The 22,792-nt window shown below is 49.9% G+C and overlaps 1 protein-coding gene across 4 annotated transcripts in view; it reads left to right on the top strand.

Annotated features, from left to right (window-relative positions):
- LOC139240984 (bromodomain adjacent to zinc finger domain protein 2A-like) overlaps positions 1-22,792 on the top strand; it is a 181,143-nt gene that overhangs the window by 78,008 nt on the left and 80,343 nt on the right. For all 4 annotated transcript variants that reach the window (XM_070869628.1, XM_070869625.1, XM_070869627.1 and 1 more), the window contains exons 2-3: positions 79-216; positions 6,749-7,339. In XM_070869628.1, the coding sequence (XP_070725729.1) occupies positions 81-216; positions 6,749-7,339 (727 nt within the window). In that variant the 5' untranslated portion in view covers positions 79-80. The remainder of the gene's footprint in view (positions 1-78; positions 217-6,748; positions 7,340-22,792) is intronic.

Here is a 22,792-nt window from a genome sequence, read left to right as displayed (position 1 = left end):
TTGTTACTCCAAAATGCGCTTTGCGGTACGGATACGCCTGAAGTCTCCATTTTGTTTTCTGTTTTTTTAAATTTCCAGATATGGAAGTCAATGATCAGCTCCATTTTGCCTGCCGCATGTCAACTGCTGCTGCCTCAGTCCTTAAGTCTTCATCTTATCAGGAAGATAGCTTGCACACTAATGGGATCACAATGAGCTCGGCACAGCTAGGCAGAGGTAAGGGCAGAGCCTGGGCTGGGATATGTCATCTATGCTCCGTACAACACTGGTGTGCAGCTACTGTGGAGAGTGGGTTGGAGCAAAGATCGTTCTTCACCCCACCCCCAGCTCAGTCAAATGAAAGCTCCTCACTGGATTGCTCAATCTAATCCTTCCATCAGTTTTTATGTGATTATTAAAGCAGAAAATCTGAATCAACGCCCACATGTTATTAGTTTTACTTCAATCAACAGTTTTATTTGTTTTATGTGTCAGCTGTGGCTCAGTGGGTAGCACTTCCGCCTCTGAGTCAGAAGGTTGTGGGTTCAAGTCACACTCCAGGAACTTGAGCACAAAAATCTAGGCTGACACTGCAGTACTGAGAGAGTGCTGCACTGTCGGAGGTGCCGTCTTACAGATGCGACGTTAAACCGAGGCCCCACCTGCTCTCTCGGGTGGATGTAAAAGATCCCAGGGCCCTATTTTGAAGACGAGCTTGGGGGGTTATCCCCAGTGTCCTGGCCAATATCCCTCAATCAACATCACTAAAAAAACAGATTATCTGGTCATTATCACATTGCTGTTGGTGGGAGCTTGCTGTGTGCAAATTGGCTGCTGTGTTTCCTGCATTACAACAGTGCCTGCACTCCAAAAGTACTTCATTGGCTGTAAAGTGCTTTGGGACTTCCGGTGGTTGTGAAAGGCGCCATATAAATGCAAGTTCTTCCTTCCTTTACTGACCTTTTTGTCCATTTCATTTTTCTCCCCTCCTGTCCTGAAGATGCTGACTGGTGCTGAGGTACACTTGCCTGGACCCCGACAGCCCTCTGATGCCTTGTTGCATGTGCGCGCGCACACACACACACACACACACACACACACACACACACACACACACACACACACACAAAGCCAACACACACCAATCAGGAGTGTGAACCCTGGCTGATTTTCATCCTCCCTGGCCGGCTAATTTCACTGCCCAGACGGCTTTTTGTTGAGTTAATTTGAAGCTTTTTGCAAGCTTGATGGCGAGGGTATGTAGATGCTCAATTTTGCTGAAGGTGAAGATCTGCTTGGGGCTCGGAAGGTGCAGTGGATTAGTTTGAACCCGCCAGATTACATAGAAAATAGGAGCAATAGGTGGCCATTCGGCCCTTCGAGTCTGCACCGCCATTCAATATGATCATGGCTGATCCTCTATCTCAACACCATATTCCCACTTTCTCCCCATACCACTTGATGCCTTTTGTTTCTAGAAATCTATGTGTCTCCCTCTTAAATATATTCAGTGACTTGGCCTCCACAGCCTTCTGTGGTAGAGAATTCCACAGGTTCACCACCCTCTGAGTGAAGAGATTTCTCCTCATCTTGGTCCTAAATTTCCTAACCCGTATCCTGAGACTGTGACCCCTTGTTCTAGACTTCCCAGCCCCGGGGAAACATCCTCCCCGCATCCAGTCTATCCAACCCAGTCAGAATTTTATATGGGAATATTGATGGGAAGAAAGCCCCAGCTATAAGGGTCGAAGTAAAATGGGGTTTGGAGGAGTCTTGATCTACTTCCTGGTAAGCCTGGACCCGCAGAAAGCTGCCCCTAGTTTGGCACTCGGTTGGCGATCTCACTCAGAAGGGGAAATTTTAACTCCCAGATGGAAAGTCCAGGAGCTGCAGTGTGAGGTCAGGCCTCATTCACATTCCCCTGTTCCAGCTGCCCACCCGGAACGGGTGTCCACAGGCAACTCGGCATCACACGGCCTGTGAAGACCAGGTCATCAGTCAGGTAAGTCGCTGGACAGTGGGTTCAGGAGGGTTTTGTGGGTTAGATGGCAGGGGTGCGGGGGGGGGGGAGGAGGCGCAAAGCCTGAGGCAGCAGCAGCCCGAACCACCTTTGTGGGGCTCGGATTGGCACTCCTGCTCCTCCTGACCCTGCAAAGATAAGTTTTAAACTTACCTGACAGGACCTCAGCCAGGTGTCCGCAAGGTTGTACTGAGCGGGCCGTTAAAATAGCTTTGGGGCCCGAATGACGTCATGGTACCCCGATCTACATTTTGTCAGCAGGCTCCCTCCTGAGACAGGCAGGCGTCTCAATCGCCCATGGCAACAGCGGTGTTAAAATGGCCATGGGGCAGGCGGCGAGGGGCAAGAGCACCACGAGGAAGTTTCTTCCTGTTCTGGCTAGATTCCATCGGCAGGAGGGAGTTAAAATTTCCCCGAGAGAGCCGGGATTCACAGTGTGCGGACTGGAAAATGTCACACTGGTTTCTTTTGAAGTGCCATTCATTATTGGGGCAGTGTAGTGGGAGATAAAACAATGTCCAATTCAGTGTGTAAATTCAGCCGGTTTATAAGCTGCTTCCATATTTTACGTGTGTTTTGACTAAAAGTCTTGCTGGGCAAATGTGCTGGATGGTGTGCAGTCCCCTAACCTGTGGTCTAACTATACCGGTACATTTTGTGAGGCACCACTCCATTCACTCAACAGGCATGTCTGGCCCGTTCTACAATTTGCAGCCCCTCGAGCAAGTCTGACAAAGATCTCGATTGAGATCTCTAGTTCTCCCTCCTGCTCCCCCACCCATGGCAAAAGCTTGAGAGAAATGTTGCGGTAAATGTTGTCATTGCATACAAGTTTCTGCAATCGCATTTTCAGCTGCTTTCACAAATTTGGGCACCCTGTGGTTCCTGTTGATGGCGGGGTGGGGCAAGAGAGGACACGGGAGGGCGGGGCATGGGAGGACACGGGAGGGCGGGGCATGGGAGGACACGGGAGGGCGGGGCATGGGAGGACACGGGAGGGTGGGGCAAGAGAGGACACGGGAGGGTGGGGCAAGAGAGGACACGGGAGGGCGGGGCATGGGAGGACGGGGCATGGGAGGACACGGGAGGGCGGGGCATGGGAGGACACGGGAGGGCGGGGCATGGGAGGACACGGGAGGGCGGGGCATGGGAGGACACGGGAGGGCGGGGCAAGAGAGGACACGGGAGGGCGGGGCAAGGGAGGACACGGGAGGGCGGGGCATGGGAGGACACGGGCGGGCGGGGCAAGGGAGGACACGGGCGGGCGGGGCATGAGAGGACACGGGAGGGCGGGGCATGGGAGGACACAGGAGGGCGGGGCATGGGAGGACACGGGAGGGCGGGGCAAGGGAGGGCGGGGCATGGGAGGACACGGGAGGGCGGGGCATGGGAGGACACGGGAGGGCGGGGGTCAGGGAAGGAGAGGGTGGGGCGGGGCATGGGAGGACACGGGAGGGCGGGGGTCAGGGAAGGAGAGGGTGGGGCGGGGCATGGGAGGACACGGGAGGGCGGGGCATGGGAGGTCAGGGAAGGAGAAGGTGGGGCGGGGCATGGGAGGACACGGGAGGGCGGGGCATGGGAGGACACGGGAGGGTGGGGGTCAGGGAAGGAGAGGGTGGGGCGGGGCATGGGAGGGCACGGGAGGGCGGGGCATGGGAGGACACGGGAGGGTGGGGCAAGGGAGGACACGGGCGGGGCATGGGAGGACACGGGAGGGCGGGGGTCAGGGAAGGAGAGGGTGGGGCGGGGCAAGGGAGGACACGGGAGGGCGGGGCAAGGGAGGGCACGGGAGGGCGGGGCATGGGAGGGCACGGGAGGGCGGGGCATCGGAGGACACGGGAAGGCGAGGCAAGGGAGGGCACGGGACGGCGGGGCAAGGGAGGACACGGGAGGGCGGGGCAAGGGAGGACACGGGCGGGCGGGGATCAGGGAAGGAGAGGGTGGGGCGGGGCAAGGGAGGACACGGGAGGGCGGGGCATGGGAGGACGGGAGGGTGGGGGTCAGGGAAGGAGAGGGTGGGGCGGGGCAAGGGAGGTCACGGGAGGGGCAAAGGAGGACACGGGAGGGGCACGGGAGGGCGGGGCAAGGGAGGACACGGGAGGGGCACGGGAGGGCGGAGCATGGGAGGACACGGGAGGGGCAAAGGAGGGCACGGAAGGGCGGGGCAAGGGAGGACACGGGAGGGCGGGGCATGGGAGGACACGGGAGGGCGGGGCAAGGGAGAACACGGGATGGCGGGGCATGGGAGGACGGGAGGGTGGGGGTCAGGGAAGGAGAGGGTGGGGCAGGGCAAGGGAGGACACGGGAGGGCGGGGCATGGGAGGACGGGAGGGTGGGGGTCAGGGAAGGAGAGGGTGGGGCAGGGCAAGGGAGGACACGGGAGGGCGGGGCAAGGGAGGGCACGGGAGGGCGGGGCAAGGGAGAACACTGGAGGGGCAAGGGAGGAAGGGAGGGTGGGGGTCAGGGAAGGGGAGGGCGGGGTCAGGGAAGGAGAGGGTGGGGCAAGGGAGGGCACGGGAGGGCGGGGCAAGGGAGGACACTGGAGGGAGGGGCAAGGGAGGACACTGGAGGGCGGGGCAAGGGAGGACACTGGAGGGAGGGGCAAGGGAGGACACTGGAGGGAGGGGCAAGGGAGGACACGAGGGCGGGGCAAGGGAGGACAGGAGGGTGGGGGTCAGGGAAGGAGAGGGCGGGGCAAGGGAGGACGGGAGGGTGGGGGTCAGGGAAGGGGAGGGCGGGGCAAGGGAGGATGGGAGGGTGGGGGTCAGGGAAGGAGAGGGTGGGGTGGGGCAAGGGAGGGTGGGGGTCAGGGAAGGAGAGGGTGGGGAGGGGCGAGGCAAGGGAGGAAGGAGAAGGCGGGGCAAGGAAGGAGGAAGGGGTGGGGCAAGGGAGAGGAGAGGGCGGGGTAGGGTGGCGGGGGGGCAGGGAAAGGCGGGGCAGGGGAGGGTGGGTGGGGCGTCGGGGCAGGGAAGGAGAGGGTGAGACAGGGAAGGGCGGCGGGGGCAGGGAAGGAGAGGGCAGAGTGGGGCAGGGAAGGAGAGGGCGGGGCAAGGGAGGGAGGGTGGGCAGGTGGGACATTCCACTGTTAAAAGCTCAGTTTCCCTGAAAAATTGGTTTGTAACATTTTTTCTGGGGAAGACGAGCGATGGTTGATTCTCATCCTGATTAGTGCAAGTGACGAGATCAAGTTTTACCACACAGTTTACATCACCCTGCTGTGCATTTGCAAACAAATGAGGGAAGTTTGTCAGGTGGTGTTCCTCGAACTGTCACCAAGAGCAGATAAATGCTCGGGAAGCGAGTCACTGAGTGTTGTGCTGCTGTGATCATGATGTGAGAATAGCAGTTTTTAAAAGCTTGTCTGGTGAGCATGGTAATGATCATTGTCACGATGCACGACAATGCTCGGAGATTGCTGCAATTGTATTGTTGTCTCTTGACCCCATTCCCATTCCCATTCCCATTCCCATTCCCATTCCCATTCCCATTCCCATTTCCATTAAACTGCTGACCACCTCTTGTCCTTGCAAACTACCAACCCATCTTCAACCTCTCTTTCCTCTCCTAAGTTGTTGAACATATCGCCTCCCAAATCTGTGCCCATCTTTCTCACAGCTCCATGTTTGAATCTCTCCAGTCAGGTTTCCACTCCGACCACAGCACCGAACTGGCCCTACGGAAAGTTACTTCCCCGCCCTCTATTGACCTCTCTGCAGCCTTTGACACTGACGCCCACACTGTCCTCTGCCAACACTTCTCCTCTGTTGTTCAGCTCCGTGGGACTGCCCCTTGCCTGGTTGCATTCTTATCTATCCAATCGTAGCCAGAGAATCTCCAACAACAGCTTCTCTTCCTACTGTCGTACTGTTAACTCCAGAATCCCCCACAGTTCTGTTCTTGGCTTGCCCCTCGTCAACATTATCCACAGGCATGGTGTCAGGCACCAGATTCCAAACTTTCATCCCTGTGTTCAAATCCCTTCATGGCCTTGCTCTTCCCCTTCCCTATCTCTGTAACCTTCTCCAGTCCCTCAGCACCACCCCCCCACCCCTAAGAACTTTCTGTTCCTCTGACTCTGCCCTCTTGTGTACCCTTCTTCTCTTCGCCCTACCATTGGTAGCTGTGCCTTCAAGTGCCTGCGCCTCACACTCTGGCATTGTCTACCTAAATGTCTCCGCCTCTCTACCTCCCTCTCCGACGCTTCTTAAAACCCATCTCTTTGACCAAGATTTTGGTCAGCCCTTCTACTACCTCCTCCTTTGACTCGCCATCCAGTTCTCTCTGATAATGTCTCTATGAAGCACCTTGGGACATTTTCCTATGTTTAATCTGCTATACAATTGAAAATTGTTGTTGACTGTGAATAATAGCCTACCAATGTGAGCAACTGCTGATTACAACCAAATTGCCAGAAATCACAGAGATATGAAGGGAATTCCAATCGAGTGTAAACTCTTGTGACCCAAATTTTTTCTCGGATCTGTGCCCATGATGTCATGAGCAAAAATGAATCAATTATTTTTTGACCTAAATCAGCTCCTGTATTTGAATTGGTCAGGAGTTGAAAATTGAGTGGCTATAGTTAGCTATTGACCAAAAAAAAAAGAAATTCTGGTAACTGGGATTAAAACCAGGGCACACTGTTGTATAGCAGTATTGGGATACATTGGTAGCGTCTATTGGCAGGTTGGAGATGTCACATCTAAGTATGAATTTATATAAAACACTTTTTCTTTCTGTGTGCTCTAGCTATGAACGGTGAACTGAACATTAACGGTGTAACCCTTGACTCAGAAGCCAGCACGTCCGAGGCCTTTGCTCCAACAGCCCCGTCTCTGGAAGTGAGAGACTCTCACCCCAACTCAATGAGCGGGTATGACTTTTTCTGGGACTGCGGACAGTACCAGTCGACAAGTGTAGAGAAACTCAAAGAAAAGGTGATGCTATCCCAGTTGTCTTCTCAAGGACAACATCAGTCAAATGGTCCTTTTGAAGCTGCTATCAAAGACGTCCCAATTGAGCCTTCTACAATGCCCAAAAATCTGAAGCTGTGCGATGACAGGACTCACAATTCCACTGGTTTGGATTTTGATCCCTACGGCTTATGTTCTCCTCAGAAAATTCACTTTGATATGGTCCAAGAAACATCATCTTTCTCCCCGAACCATGAGCTCACTAGGACTATGTCTGAAGAGGTTCCGTCCTTCACATATCCCTATGATCACCAGTATGAACACTGTAACTCTCAGCCGGACATAGTAGACCTAGAAGATGCTGACCTGGACCTCTTCTGCAGCAAAGATTACGAAGAAGTCGTGGAGATGCAGGATAAAGAGTCAGGTACAGTTTATGTGGACTGAAGATCAGAGGGGGAAAAAATTACTTGACATAGTTAAAAGACAGCTGGGAGTTAAACCAGAGTTAACCTTCATAACCGTATCTACCTGATCAGCTCTCAGTTGCCTTGGTTGGAAAATGCACTGAGCCATATAGACTAGAAGGATGTTTTGATGTGCTTTGATATTTTAGCCATTTAAATGAGGCCTGTTCTTGTCCGGAGAGTGCCTCATCTGGCTGCTTGGAAAATGAGGTGTGTTAAGAATTCGCGCCCAATTTTTGACCCACATCCACTGGGGTTCATATGCCGGAGACAGTTAACCGGTCGTTGAGAGATACACAAGGCTATTACACCACCCCCTGTGCTTTATTTTGTTAGTATTCAAGAACAATTATTCTTTATAGATAGATACTTGGAAACCAGAAATTGTAAACCAAGAACGTGAATAGAATTTTGGAGTTAATACAACACTTTTATTTTCCCACATGTTTCCTGAGCATTTTTGACCCAAACACACAAACAATTTAGAATTGAATTTTGAAAGCTTAAACATTTCACACATGTCTCGCTTCCTGTTCCACGCTCAAAATGTCTGTGTCACACTGAAAAGGAAAGTATAAGGACATGCGCAAAACTCGCCCGGAAGCAAAATGCTTGACCCAGAATGTCTGCAGCTTCTTAGTTGACCTTTCTATGACCCTACCCAGTGTTTTAATTAACAGCAATTAGACTTTGTAGTTTTAAAGGCACACCTACACTTTAGCAGTAGAAGAAGAATATATTAGGCCGAAATTGCCCCGCGCTAGGTTTGGGCTCTTGGGCGGAGGGAGAGAACATTGCCTGCGGAAACGGAGTATTCCCCCGACGTTCGCACGGGGTGCGACAATCAGCACTGAGCTGATGACGTCAGTGCGGCGCTTACGTGCCGTGTCACAATAACGCCTCACAACATCCCTCCCCCTGTTGTAAAGGGGAGGGCCGCTGCGAGCTCTGCAGCTTCTTTACTGGCACCCACTGGGCCACCAGGGAGGGTGTCCGCCTGGCACCCAAGAGGGAGCGGCGGTCTGCACGTTAGCGCCCAGCCACATTCGTGGCCGCCATTGTTGGGCTGACTGAAATGTCGGCTGACAGAAAAAAGATGGCGGCCGCCGCGCTACCGCCCCCCCCCCCTTAAAGGGCGGCTGGGGTGCCACAGTGCGAGAAGCTGTCGATGGCATCGCCCCTTGCCCCCCCGAGGGTCGCAAAGGGTCAGCGCGGGCGATAAGGGATCGCCATGCGTGCGCCGCACCGGTGCGCTAATCGCCTGTCGCGGCACAAGCCACTTTCCGCCGTGTGGAGCTCCGGGAGCAATTCCGCACGGGTCAATGTGGCCACTGCGCCCGCCGCTAACTCGTTAGCGCTCCGTTAGCGCCGGCTGGCAGCGCAAATTGGCCCTGCACAAAGGGGCAATTTCAGCCCCATTGTGTTTTACCTGTTATTTTGTCCTTGTAAAAGACAAGATCCTTTAAATTCCTACCAGTAGTGCCATGGCGATTTGCCAGTATATATGTTTTAAGACCTGTCCTTAACATTTGAGATGGCACGCTGACATCCACATTTTTGTGTCACATTTTTTTTTAAACAAAATATAAAAAGAAAGCTAGTTTGACCTCTAGTTGATCTGATCGGTCATTTAGGACTGAGATGAGGAGGAATTTCTTCACTCAGTGGGTGATGAATCTTTGGAATTCTCTGCCCCAGAGGGCCATGGATGCTGAGTCGTTGAGTATATTCAAGACAGAGATCGATAGATTTTTAGACTCTCGGGGAATCAAGGGATATGGGGATCGGGCGGGAAAGTGGAGTTGAGGTAGAAGATCAGCCATGATCTTATTGAATGGCAGAGCAGGCTCGAGGGGCTGAATGGCCGACTCCTGCTCCTAATTCTTAAGTTCTTATGATCTCTGAGAACATGCACCCTTTCATTGACCCGAGGCTGGAACAGAAAAGACATTTTTTGAACTTGTAGGGGTGTACTAAGCTATACATAGCTGCACTTTAGCAACTGAATAACACAGTGTGTGTTCCATTTAACGTTCCAGTCCTTGTGGCATAACCGTGGCCCTACTGTAAACACCACAGTGGGGACTCTGCTAGTACAATTCAAAATATTGTCAAGTCTAGCACGCCCAAAAATGGCTGTCACACTTCAAGTGTCTCCATGGCAAAGCATAATCATGATTTGCTTTTTATAACTGTGGTGATTGATTTGTGTTTCATCAATGGAATTTCCAATCACCAGTTGGCAACCACCAGAAAACCAATCAAATTCCTCATAAGATTTTGTCCATTGCCTTTCAGCAGCCATATCGGTTTTCGCCTCGTCCCAACGACATTGAAAATAATTCTAATAAAACAAAACTCATGCATAAAGTTAGTGATTGTAGCTTAGAAATGGTTCTAATGGTTTACTCTCAAACAGCCCTCCCCCTCTCTCTCAGGCCTGGGACTTGAGTTCTGCAGCATTTCTGGAGCTTGTGTTGTATTCAGTATTGAAGTAGCCAAGGCTCACCTAGATAGCGGATCACAATTCTCCAAATTTGGCAGCTCAATATTCCTGCTTACAGGATGTTTAGACAGGACAGAGAGGGGGGTAAAAAAAGAGGGGATGGTGGGAGGTCACGGTATTGATTAAAGAAACTATTACAGCGGTGAGGAGGGATGATATGTTAGAGGGATCATCAAATGAGGCCATATGGGTCGAACTGAAAAATTAAAAAGGGACGATCACACTGCTGGGTGTGTATTATAGACCCCCAAACAGTGGGAGGGAGATAGATGAGCAAATATGTAGGCAAATTGCTGTGAAGTCCAAAAACAATAGAGCATTAATAGTAGGGAATTTTAACTATCCTAATATTGATTGGGACAAATATAGTGTGAAGGGTATAGAGGGTGTGGAATTCCTAAAATGCATTCAAGAGAACTTTTAGTCAGTATGTAACAAGCCCAACACATGAGGGGGCAGTCTTGGATTTAGTTTTGGGGAATGAAGCTGGGCAGGTGGAAGGGGTATCAGTGGGAGAGCACTTGGGTGCCAGTGACCATAATTCAGTCAGATTCAAGGTAGTTATGGATAAGGACAAAGATAGAGCAGGAATAAAAGTCCCAAATTGGGGAAAAACTAACTTTGCTAAGTTGAGAAGTGATTTGGCCACAGTAGACTGGAAACAGCTACTTGTGGGTAAATCAGTGTTGGAACAGTGGGAGGCATTCAAGGAGGAGATCCAGAGGGCTCAGGCCAAACATGTGCCCTTAAAGAAAAAGGGTGGGAATAACAATTCTAGAGCCCCCTTGGTGTCCAAAGGACCTACAGGGGAGGATAAAGAAAAAAAAGAGACGTTTATGTCATATACTGACGGCTAAATACTATAGAATCTCTGGAGGAATATAGGAAGTTCAGAGGTGAAATTAAAAAGGATATTAGGAATGCTAAGAGAAAGCATGAAAAATTCTTGGCAAGTAAAATCAAGGAAAACCCAAAGATGTTCTATAAATATATTAAGAACAAGAGGATAACTAAAGAAAGGGTAGGGGCTATTAGAGACCATGAGGGTAATGTGTGTGTGGAGGCGGAAGATGTGGATATGCTTCTTAATTAATACTTTGCGTCTGTTTTCACAAAGGAAAGGGGCAATGTAGATACTGTTATCGAGGAGGAGAAACATAGTGAGAGAGGAGGTATTAAGGGTTTAGCAGCTTTGAAAGTGGATAAGTCCCCAGGCCCGAATGAAATGCATCCCAGGCTGTTGAGTGAAGCAAAAGAGGAAATAGCAGAGGCTTTGACCATCATTTTCCAGTCCTCTTTGGATTCAGGCATGGTGCCAGAGGACTAGAGGATTGCTAATGTGGTATCCTTGTTTAAGAAGGGAGAAAGGGATAGACCGAGTAATTACAGGCCAGTCAGCTTAACCTGTTTTCACAAAGGAAAGGGGCAATGCAGATACTGCTATGGAGGAGGAGTGTGAAACTCTGGATGAAATAAACAGTGAGAGAGGAGGTATTAAGGTGTTTAGCAGTTTTGAAAGTAGATAGGTTCCCAGGCCCGGATGAAATGCATCCCAGGCTGTTGAGCGAAGCAAAAGAGGAAATAGCAGAGGCCTTGACCATCATTTTCCAGTCCTTTTTGGATTCAGGCATGGTACCAGAGGACTGGAGGACTGCTAATGTGGTGACCTTTGGTTAAGAAAGGAGAAAGGGACAGGCCGAGTCATTACAGGCCTGTCAGCCTAACCTCAGTGGTGGGAAAATTATTGGAAAACATCCTGAAGGACAGGATAAATCTACATTTAGAAAGTCAAGGATTAATCAGGGACAGTCAGCATGGGTTTGTTAAGGGAAGATCATGTGTGACTAACCTGATTGAATTTTTCGAGGAGGTAACCAGGAGGGTCGATGAGGGTAGTGCGTACGATGTAGTGTATATGGACTTTACCAAAGCTTTTGATAAGGTCCCACATGGCAGACTGGTCACGAAGGTAAAAGCCCATGGGATCCAGGGCAAAGTGGCTTAGAGATAGGAAGCAAAGGGTAATGGTTGATGGATGTTTTTGTGACTGGAAGGATGTTTCCAGTGGGGTTCCGCAGGGCTCAGTACTAGGTCCCTTGCTTTTTGTGGTATGCATCAATGATCTAGATTTGAATATAGGGAGTATGATTAAGAAGTTTGCAGATGACACTAAAATTGGCTGTGTGGTTGATAATGAAGAGGAAAGTCATGGGCTGCAGGAGGATATCAATCTACTAGTCAGGTGGGCAGAGCAGTGGCAAATGGAATTTAATTCCGAGAAGTGTGAGGTACTGCACTTGGGGAGGGCTAATAAGGAAAGTGTATACACATTAAGCGGTAGGCCACTTAATAGTGTAGATGAACAAAGGGACCTTGGAGTGCTTGTCCACAGATCCCTGAAAGTAGCAGGCCAGGTGGATAAGGTGGTTAAGAAGGCATACGGAATGCTTGCCTTTATTGGCCGAGGCATAGAATACAAGAGCAGGGAGGTTATGCTTAAATTGTATAATACTCTGGTTAGGCCACAGCTGGAGTACTGCATGCAGTTCTGGTCGCCGTATTATAGGAAGGACGTGATTGCACTGGAGAGGGTACAGAGGAGGTTTACGAGAACGTTGCCGGGAGTGGAGAATCTTAGTTATGGCCGGGAGTGGAGAATCTTAGTTATGAGGACAGATTGGATAGGTTGGGTTTGTTCTCATTGGAACAGAGGAGGCTGAGGGGAGATTTCATTGAGGTGTATAACATTTTGAGGGGCCTGGATATAGTGGATAGCAAGGGCCTATTTCCCTTGGTGGAGGGGTCTATTACGAGGGGGCATAGTTTTAAAGTGGTTGGTGGAAGGTTTAGAGGGTATTTGAGGGGAAGCTTCTTTACGCAGAGGGTTGTGGGGGTCTGGAACTCACTGTCTGGAAGGGTGGTGGATGCAGAAACCCTCATCACATTTAAAAGGTGCTTGGATGGGGGGCACTTGAAGTGCCGTAACCTGCAGGGTTACGGACCTAGAGCTGGTAAGTGGGATTAGGCTGGATAATCTCTTGTTGGTTTGTGCAGACATGGAAACATAGAAAATAGGTGCAGGAGTAGGCCATTCGGCCCTTCAAGCCTGCACCACCATTCAATAAGATCATAGCTGATCATTCACCTCAGTACCCCTTTCCCGCTTTCTCTCCATACCCCTTGATCCCTTTAGCCGTAAGGGCCATATCTAACTCCCTCTTGAATACATCCAATGAACTGGCATCAACAACAACTCTGCGGTAGAGAATTCCACAGGTTAACAACTCTGAGTGAAGAAGTTTCTCCTCATCTCAGCCCTAAATGGCCATCCCTTATCCTAAGACTGTGTCCCCTGGTTCTGGACTTGCCCAACATTGGGAACATTCTTCCTGCATATAACCTGTCCTGTCCCGTCAGAATCTTATACGTTTCTATGAGATCCCCTCTCATCCTTCTAAACACCAGTGTATAAAGGCCCAGTTGATCCAGTCTCTCCTCATATGTCAGTCCAGCCATCCCTGGAATCAGTCTGGTGAACCTTCGCTGCACTCCCTCAATAGCAAGCACGTCCTTCCTCAGATTAGGAGACCAAAACTGACCATAATATTCCAGGTGAGGCCTCACCAAGGCCCTGTACAACTGCAGTAAAACCTCCCTGCTCCTATACTCAAATCCCCTAGCTATGAAGGCCAACATGCCATTTGCCGCCTTCACCGCCTGCTGTACCTGCATGCCAACTTTCAATGACTGATGTACCATGACACCCAGGTCTCGTTGTACCTCCCCTTTTCCTAATCTGCCGCCATTCAGATAATATTCTACCTTTGTGTTTTTGCCACCAAAGTGGATAACCTCACATTTATCGACATTATACTGCATCTGCCATGCATTTGCCCACTCACCTAACCTGTCCAAGTCACCCTGCAGCCTCTTAGCATCCTCCTCACAGCTCACACCGCCACCCAGTTTAGTGTCATCTGCAAACTTGGAGATATTACACTCAATTCCTTCATCCAAATCATTGATGTATATTGTAAAGAACTGGGGTCCCAGCACTGAGCCCTGCGGCACTCCACTAGTCACTGCCTCCCATTCCGAAAAGGACCCGTTTATCCTGACTCTCTGCTTCCTATCTGCCAACCAATTCTCTATCCACGCCAGTACATTACCCCCAATACCATGTGCTTTGATTTTGCACACAAATCTCTTATGTGGGACTTTGTCAAAAGCCTTTTGAAAGTCCAAATACACCACATCCACTGGTTCTCCCTTGTCCACTCTACCAGTTACATCCTCAAAAAATTCCAAAAGATTTGTCAAGCATGATTTCCCTTTCATAAATCCATGCTGACTTGGACCGATCCTGTCCCTGCTTTCCAAATGCACTGCTATTTCATCCTTAATAATTCCAACATTTTCCCCACTACTGATGGCAGGCTAACCGTTTTCTCTCTCCCTCCTTTTTTAAAAAGTAGTGTTACACTAGCTACCCTCCAGTCCATAGGAACTGATCCAGAGTCGATAGCCTGTTGGAAAATGATCACCAATGCATCCACTATTTCTAGGGCCACTTCCTTAAGTACTCTGGGATGCAGACAATCAGGCCCCGGGGATTTACCAGCCTTCAATCCCATCAATTTCCCCAACACAATTTCCCGCCTAATTAGGATATCCTTCAATTCCTCCTTCTCACTAGACCCTCGGTTCCCTAGTACATCCGGAAGGTTTATTTGTGTCTTCCTTTGTGAAGACAGAACCAAAGTATTTGTTCAATTGGTCTGCCATTTCTTTGTTCCCCATTATAAATTCACCTGAGTCCGACTGCAAGGGACCTACGTTTGTCTTCACTAATCTTTTTCTCTTCACATATCTATAGAAGCTTTTGCAGTCAGTTTTTATGTTCCCGGCAAGCTTCCTCTCATACTCTATTTTCCACCTCCTAATTAAACCTTTTGTCCTCCTCTGCTGTATTCTAAATTTCTCCCAGTCCTCCGGCTTGCTACTTTTTCTGGCCAATTTATATGCCTCTTCCTTGGATTTAACACTATCCTTAATTTTCCTTGTTAGCCACGGTTGAGCCACCTTCCCTGTTTTATTTTTACTCCAGACAGGGCTGTACAATTGTTGAAGTTCATCCATGTGATCTATAAATGTTTGCCATTGCCTATCCACCATCAACCCTTAAGTATCATTTGCCAGTCTATTCTAGCCAATTCGTGCCTCATGCCGTCGAAGTTAGCTTTCTTTAAGTTCAGGACCCTAGTTTCTGATTTAACTGTGTCACCCTCTATCTTAATAAAGAATTCTACCATATTATGGTCACTCTTCCCCAAGGGGCCTCGTGCAACAAGATTGTTAGTTAGTCCCTTCTCATTACACATCACCCAGTCTCGGATGGCCAGACACGGTGGTAAGTACTTCAGTGAATCTAATACGGCCAGTGTGATCTCCTGGACTAGTTTCGATCGCCTGGCTGGGTTGGAGAGGAATTTTCCCAGATTTTTTTGTTCCTCAATTGGCCTGGGTTTTTAATCTGGTTTTTGCCTCTCCCAGGAGATCATATGGCTCCGGTTGGAGTGGAGTGTAAAATGTTGCGATACACGGGGTATCGCGGTTGTGTGAGGCGGACTGGTTGGGCTGGGTGCTCTTTACTTGTCCGCCATTGTTCATAGGTTTATATGTAACCTTCAGGGCTGCTGACTGAGGGCCGTGTGGCTCTTTGTCGGCCGGCACGGACACGATGGGCTGAAATGGCCTCCTTCTGCGCTGTAAATTTCTATGTTTCTAAATGCATGTCTCACTCTCTACGTGCACTATAACTTTAAGAATTTACTTAAGGCTGCCACTTTATGCTTAGTCAAAGTTGTCAGGGGCAGGGCTTAAAAGCAAGAAGTTACATGGTAGTCTGTGAATGGCCAGTTTAGCTGTCAGTCATGATAAAATCCTGGTACAAGCACCTCAAACTTTTGTTTTTGTGATATAGAACACATTTTGGTAGTGAATGAAAACACCAGCATTTTTATCAGTAACATCAACACTGGCAATTTACTACTTGAGTGACGTGGCCCCACCTGTTCAGGCAAGTGGAGAATATTTCATCACACTCCTGACTTGAGCCTGGAAGATGGTGGAGAGGCTTTCGAGGTTTAGAAAGTGAGCCACTTGTCACAGAGTGCTCAGCCTCTGCCCTGCTCTTGTAGTCATACGTTGATATGGCTGACCCAGATCAGCTTCTGGTCAATGGTGAGCCCCAAGATGTTGGTGGTGGGTCTCAACCATGGTGGTACCATTGAAAGTCGGGGAGATTACAGGAAGGATGTGATTGCACTGGAGAGGGTACAGTGGAGATTTAACAGGATGTTGCCGGGACTGGAGAATTTTAGCTATGAGGAAAGATTGTATAGGCTGGGTTTGTTTTCTTTGGAACAGAGGAGGCTGAGGGGAGACCTTATTGAGGTGTATGAAATTATGAGGGGCCTGGATAGAGTGGATAGGAAGGATCTATTTCCCTTGGCAGAGGGGTCAATAACCAGGGGGCATAGATTTAACGTAATTGGAGGGAGGTTTAGAGGGGATTTGAGGGGAAATGTCTTCACCCAGAGGGAAGTGGGGTCTGGAACTCACTGCCTGAAAGGGTGGTAGAGGCAGAAACCCTCACCATGTCTAAAAAGTACTTGGATGTGCACCTGAAGTGCCATAACCTGCAGGGCTACGGACCGAGAGCTGGAAAGTGGGATTAGGCTGGGTAGCTCTTGGTCGGCCGGCGCGGACACGATGGGCCGAAATGGCCTCCTTCCGTGCTGTAAATTTCTCTGATTCTATGGGGCCGAAATTGTCCTCTGCTCTGTTTGGGGTGGATAATTGGAATTAGATAATTACTACCGGAATCCATGGGGTGGGGAATAGAGGGAAATTGCCCTCTTTTCCCGGAAAAATTCATCGGGGCGGAAGGCGGGCGATGTCATCAGTGCCGCCCTTCACTTAAAGGGGAGGGAAACTATGAGGCCTACTTGACGCCCACTGGGAGCAGGGAGGGCTCCCGCCGCGCGAAGCTGTCAGTGGCACCGACCGGCGGGGCTGCACTCCCACGGGGTAAATTCCCTCGCGGGACAGAAAGGAGTCGGCGCGTGTCCAACACCAGGCCGGAGCGCCGGGGGGGGGACAGCAACATGGGGCACGGCGCAAACCCGTTTCCGCAGCCCCGGCGGCAATTCAGCATGGGTCGGGCCTCGGTCAGTAAGGCCTTACCGCCCCATTGGTAACGGGCCTTAAAGAAGGGGGGCAATTTCCCCCCAATGATTCTAGAGAGCTGGGCTTTCTCTTGATCAAGATGGTCGTTATCTGGCACTTAAGTGGTATGAATGTTACCTGACACTTGTCAGCACAGGCCGAGATGTTTCCCACGTTCTGCTGTCGGCTGGCATGAACTGCTTCGTTATTGAAGGAGTTGTGAATGGAGCTGAACAGTGGAATTATGAACAATCCTGCTCCTGACCTTGTGACGAAGGGACAATCAGTGGTGAAGCAGCTGATGGTGGTTTTGCCGAGGACTTTTACTGCGAGCCATTTGGAAGAGAAAAATAACAGCAACCACAACCCAAATGATAATGAATAAACACACGTTGGAAAACAAACCGCATTGGTTTGATGAGCGCGATAAAATAGCTGACGTGGGTTTGGTGCTGTGACTCGAGTGGGTGTGAAGCCCAGAAACACTCGGTGTGGATGTGTTGGCTGCGATCATTCTTGTTGCATGTTAGTTGCTCATGCTGAAACAAAAGGCAGCAAGCCAAGAGAGGGAATCATAAACCTTCTATATGCACGCTTAAGCTGGACCACAGCTGGGTGCGCTGGGCTTGGCAGTAAGAGATCAGAAGAGGATGTACTCCCGATCAGGGATAGTCATGAGGCCCAGTAGGGCATGGAAGATGGGACGGGAAAAGTTTATGTATAAATAGCACTTGTGTTATTGTAGAATAAATATAGGGTACTGGTGCATGAAACACAAAAGGATAGTATGCAGGTACAGCAAGTGATCAGGAAGGCCAATGGAATCTTGGCCTTTATTGCAAAGGGGATGGAGTATAAAAGCAGGGAAGTCTTGCTACAGTTATACAGGGTATTGGTGAGGCCACACCTGGAATACTGCATGCAGTTTTTGTTTCCATATTTACGAAAGGATATACTTGCTTTGGAGGCAGTTCAGAGAAGGTTCATTAGGTTGATGAGGGGGTTGACTTATGAGAATAGGTTGGGCCTCTAAGCATTGGAATTCAGAAGAATGAGAGGTGATCTTATCGAAACGTATAAGATTATGAGAGGGCTCGACAAGGTGGATGCAGAGAGGATGTTTCCACTGATAGGGGAGACGAGAACTAGAGGGAATAATCTTAGAATAAGGGGCCGCCCATTTAAAACTGAAATGAGGAGGAATTTCTTCTCTGAGGGTTGTAAATCTGTGGAATTTGCTGCCTCAGAGAGCTGTGGAAGCTGGAACATTGAATAAATTTAAGACAGAGATAAACAGTTTCTTAACCGATAAGGGGTTATGGGGAGTGGGCAGGGAAGTGGAGCTGAGTCCATGATCAGATCAGCCATGATCGCATTAAATGGCAGAGCAGGCTCGAGGGGCCGTATGGCCTACTCCTGCTCCTATTTCTTATGTTCTTACTCCGTATCATGCAGAATGTTATATCTGTATTAATTAAAGTATTGATAACAAGTATGTCTACACATGCAGACATCACACTTATTACAGATGCAAAACAGTCTAAAAATGCTGTGTCCTGACAAGTTTATCCCAATCTTCAAAGTTCCCTCACCAAGCAATTACACTCTGAATGACCTCACCCTATGTTTACTTAACAGGAGTTAGACTTTGTGGCCTTAACAGGAAAAGGTGCCGCTTTAGCAGAATAATATATAGTCCATTCCAAGGTATAACACTCCTGACCTTACAAAAAACATGTCCTCAGATTTGCCAGGAGTGTGACAATAGGAGATTGTTAGTGTCCATCTAAATAATCGAATAAAAGCGGTATGTATAGTGCGTGTTTGCCCATCACGTTTCAGTTGTCACGCTGTCTGTATGTATATTTCTGTGTCCCGTTTTCATTCGATTTACTCAAATTTCATATTCCTATAATGGCAATATCAAAATCTTGCATCAAGCACCTGTCTTGTCACACTACAGCTGCCATGTTTCAAAGCATTGCCTTGTGATTGTTTTAAGAGCAGGAAAGCCAGTCATTGACCTGGAGCCTTGAAGTTTACAAGCCAATTCCACTGCTCTCTGACTGTAGCAGTTAGCTGCAGTCACCTAGATTAACCTGTTAAATGCAGTCGCCTTAAAGGAACAGGACAGGTTCGCAATGAAACGTCATAGCTGTCCTCCCGGCCCCTACACTACCAGGGGCAATTGTACAGGCAATGCAATAAATAAAAGATCAGCGAATCATACAGCACAGAAGGAGGCCATTTGGCCTATCGTGTCTGTGCCAGCTCTTTAAAAGAGCTGTCCAATTAGTGTCTTACCCCCCCCCCCCTGCTCTTACACCATAGCCCTGCATATTTGTCCTTTTCAGTCATATATCCATTTCCCTTTTAAAGTTATTAATCTAATTCCACCATCCTTCCAGGCCTTGCATCCCAATTCGCTGGTTTAAAAAAAATTCTCGCCTGCCCTCTGGTTCTTTTGCCAATGACCATAAATCTGTATCCCGCCCACCGGTGGAAGCCACTTCTCCAGTCTCTCCACGTAACTGACGTACCTCATCCCTGCTACCATTCTCGTAAATCTCCTTGCACCCTCTCCAAGGCTTTGACATCCTAAAGTGTGGTGCTCAGAACTGGACACAATACTCCAGCTGAAGCCTAACCAGTGATCTATAAAAGGTTTCGTCGATTTTCCTTCCCTTGTATTCGATGCCTTTATTGATACAGTTCAGGATCCCGTACACTTCTTCAGCCTTATCAGCTTGTCCTGTCACCTGCAAAGATTTGTGTATCGATGCCTTCTGGACTGGGAGGAGAGGTGGGGTTAGATTATAGGCAGAGAAGGAGGGGGGGAGGGGAGAGAATTATCCTTCTCCAGATTGATGTGCTATCTAGGGCATGTGAATATTAAGAACGTGAAGATTTTTATGCTTTGTTTACCTCTTTAGCTCCCTGCCAGGCAGTAGACTGGCACAGCATTGCACTTCCTGCGTGGCCTCTGGTACAGGACGCTCTTACCACTCCCCCCCCCCCCCCGCCCCCAAAGGTGGGCTTTGCACTGGGGTGAGGGCTGGAAATCAGAGCAGATGTAGGCTGCTGGCACTGTCCCTACTGACATAATAGGGTAGTGGAAACGCTACAAGGACATTCTCAAAGCCTCCCTGATAAAGTGCGACATCCCCACTGACACCTGGGAGTCCCTGGCCCAAGACTGCCCTAAGTGGAGGAAGTGCATCCGAGAGGGCGCTGAGCACCTCGAGCCTCGTCGGCGAGAGCATGCAGAAATCAAGTGCAGGCAGCGGAAGGAGCGTGCGGCAAACCTGCCCCATCCACCCCTTCCCTCAACGAACATAAGAACATAAGAATTAGGAACAGGAGTAGGCCATCTAGCCCCTCGAGCCTGCTCCGCCACTCAACAAGATCATGGCTGATCTGGCCGTGGACTCAGCTCCACTTACCCGCCCGCTCCCCATAACCCTTAATTCCCTTATTGGTTAAAAATCTATCTATCTGTGATTTGAATACATTCAATGAGCTAGCCTCAACTGCTTCCCTGGGCAGAAAATTCCACAGATTCACAACCCTCTGCGAGAAGAAATTCCTTCTCAACTCGGTTTTAAATTGGCTCCCCCGTATTTTGAGGCTGTGCCCCCTAGTTCTAGTCTCCCCGACCAGTGGAAACAACCTCTCTGCCTCTATCTTGTCTATCCCTTTCATTTTAAATGTTTCTATAAGATCACCCCTCATCCTTCTGAACTCCAACGAGTAAAGACCCAGTCTACTCAATCTATCATCATAAGGTAACCCCCTCATCTCCGGAATCAGCCGCGTGAATCGTCTCTGTACCCCCTCCAAAGCCAGTATATCCTTCCTTAAGTAAGGTGACCAAAACTGCACGCAGTACTCCAGGTGCGGCCTCACCAATACCCTGTACAGTTGCAGCAGGACCTCCCTGCTTTTGTACTCCATCCCTCTCGCAATGACTATCTGTCCCACCTGTGACAGGGACTGTGGTTCTCGTATTGGACTGTTCAGCCACCAAAGAACTCACTTCAGGAGTGGAAGCAAGTCTTCCTCGATTCTGAGGGACTGCCTATGATGATGATGAACGGGCTGTTATATAATAAGTAAAAGGGTGTTATACCCAGCAACACTCGGGGGGGCGAAATCCGTTTTGGTGGTGGTAACCTTCACCATCCTTTCAGGCGCCGAAGTCCCGCTCCGGCAGTGAGTTTGGGGTTTATGATTTGGCAATGCCGCACGCTCCACTTCCTCTCGGGGGCGGGACTGGTGCACTAACCGCGGGGATTTTCCAGCGCTATGCGGAGCATTAAAGGAAGGGGAGGGCACGCTACCAACTGTGCATCGGGGAGAAGGGGACCACCGCTTCACCACTGGGGAGCGGGGCGCCGTGGCAGTAGCCCGGCACAGAAGCGGAGCGCTGGGCTGCAACGTCATGGCACGGACCCCGTGAATTGGAAAAGGCAAGGTGCGTGTCCCGTCGCACCTCCCTGTTAATTTTCGCCCCGCGAGCGGAGTGCGGCCCGGTTTGCCTGCGGCGACCTCACGGGGCACTACCCAATTTTCGCTCGGGTGAAAACCCGTCGCTTCGCACGGTGATCATCACCGGCGCAGTGGCCTGGGGCGCTACTGGTTAGCGCCTCCGCTAAACTCCCGCAGAATTTCGCCCCGGGGCGCTAACGGGAGGCACAAACCACGCGGATTTCTCTCCCTCAGTCTTTTCTCATTTATATATTAATACCAGACTGATCTACACTAAAAGGAGATAGTTTTATCAACAATAACAACTCGTATTTATAAAATGCCTTTAACGTAGTAAAATGTCCCAAGGCGCTTCGCAGGACTGTTATAAAACAAAATTTGATACCGAGCCACACAAAGAGATATTAAGACAGATGACCAAAAGCTTGGTGAAAGAGGTCGGTTTTAAGGAGCATCTGTAAAAGAGGAAAGAGAGGTAGAGAGGTGGAGAGGTTTAGGGAGGGAATTCCAGAGCTTAGGGCCCAGGCAGCTGAAGGCACGGCCACCAATGGTGGAGCGATGGAAATTGGGGATGTTCAAGAGGACAGAATTTGAGGAGTGCAGATATCCCGGGGGTTTGTGAGGCTGGAGGAGATTACAGAGATAGGGAGGGCCGAGGGCAAGGAGGGATTTGTAAACAAGGATGAGAATTTTGAAATCGAGGCGTTGCTTAACCGGGAGCCAATGTAGGTCAGGGAGCACAGGGGGTGATGGGTGAGCGGGACTTGGTGCGAGTTAGAACACAGACAGCTGAGTTTTGGATGACCTCTAGTTTCCATAGGGTAGAATGTGGGAGGCCAGCCAGGAGTGCGTTGGAGTAGTCAAGTTTAGAGGTAACAAAGGCACGGATGAGGGCTTCAGCAGCAGATGAGCTGAGGCAGTGGCGGAGATGGGCGATGTTAGGCAGCCTTAGTGTTGGCGCGGATATGTGGTTGGCAATGTTCCTTGTAATTTTGTTTGCCGCCTCACAGCTCCGTTAGGTGGCTGCGTGGGCCATTCAAAATACCGCGCACGTGCAGTTTTTCCTCATTGAAAAGCCGGCAACCATGTCAAAGGCTTCAGGCGGGGTCGAGAAGGAAAGGGAGGGATAGTTTACCTACTCCCTCCTTTGTCAGTCTCCCAGAGTCGAGGATGACTTGTTTCCACACCA

Source organism: Pristiophorus japonicus, chromosome X (genome assembly GCF_044704955.1).
Source record: "Pristiophorus japonicus isolate sPriJap1 chromosome X, sPriJap1.hap1, whole genome shotgun sequence".
Lineage (NCBI taxonomy): Eukaryota > Metazoa > Chordata > Chondrichthyes > Pristiophoridae > Pristiophorus > Pristiophorus japonicus.
Note: the sequence above shows the minus strand (reverse complement) of the source record. Positions and strands in the feature narration are given on the sequence as shown.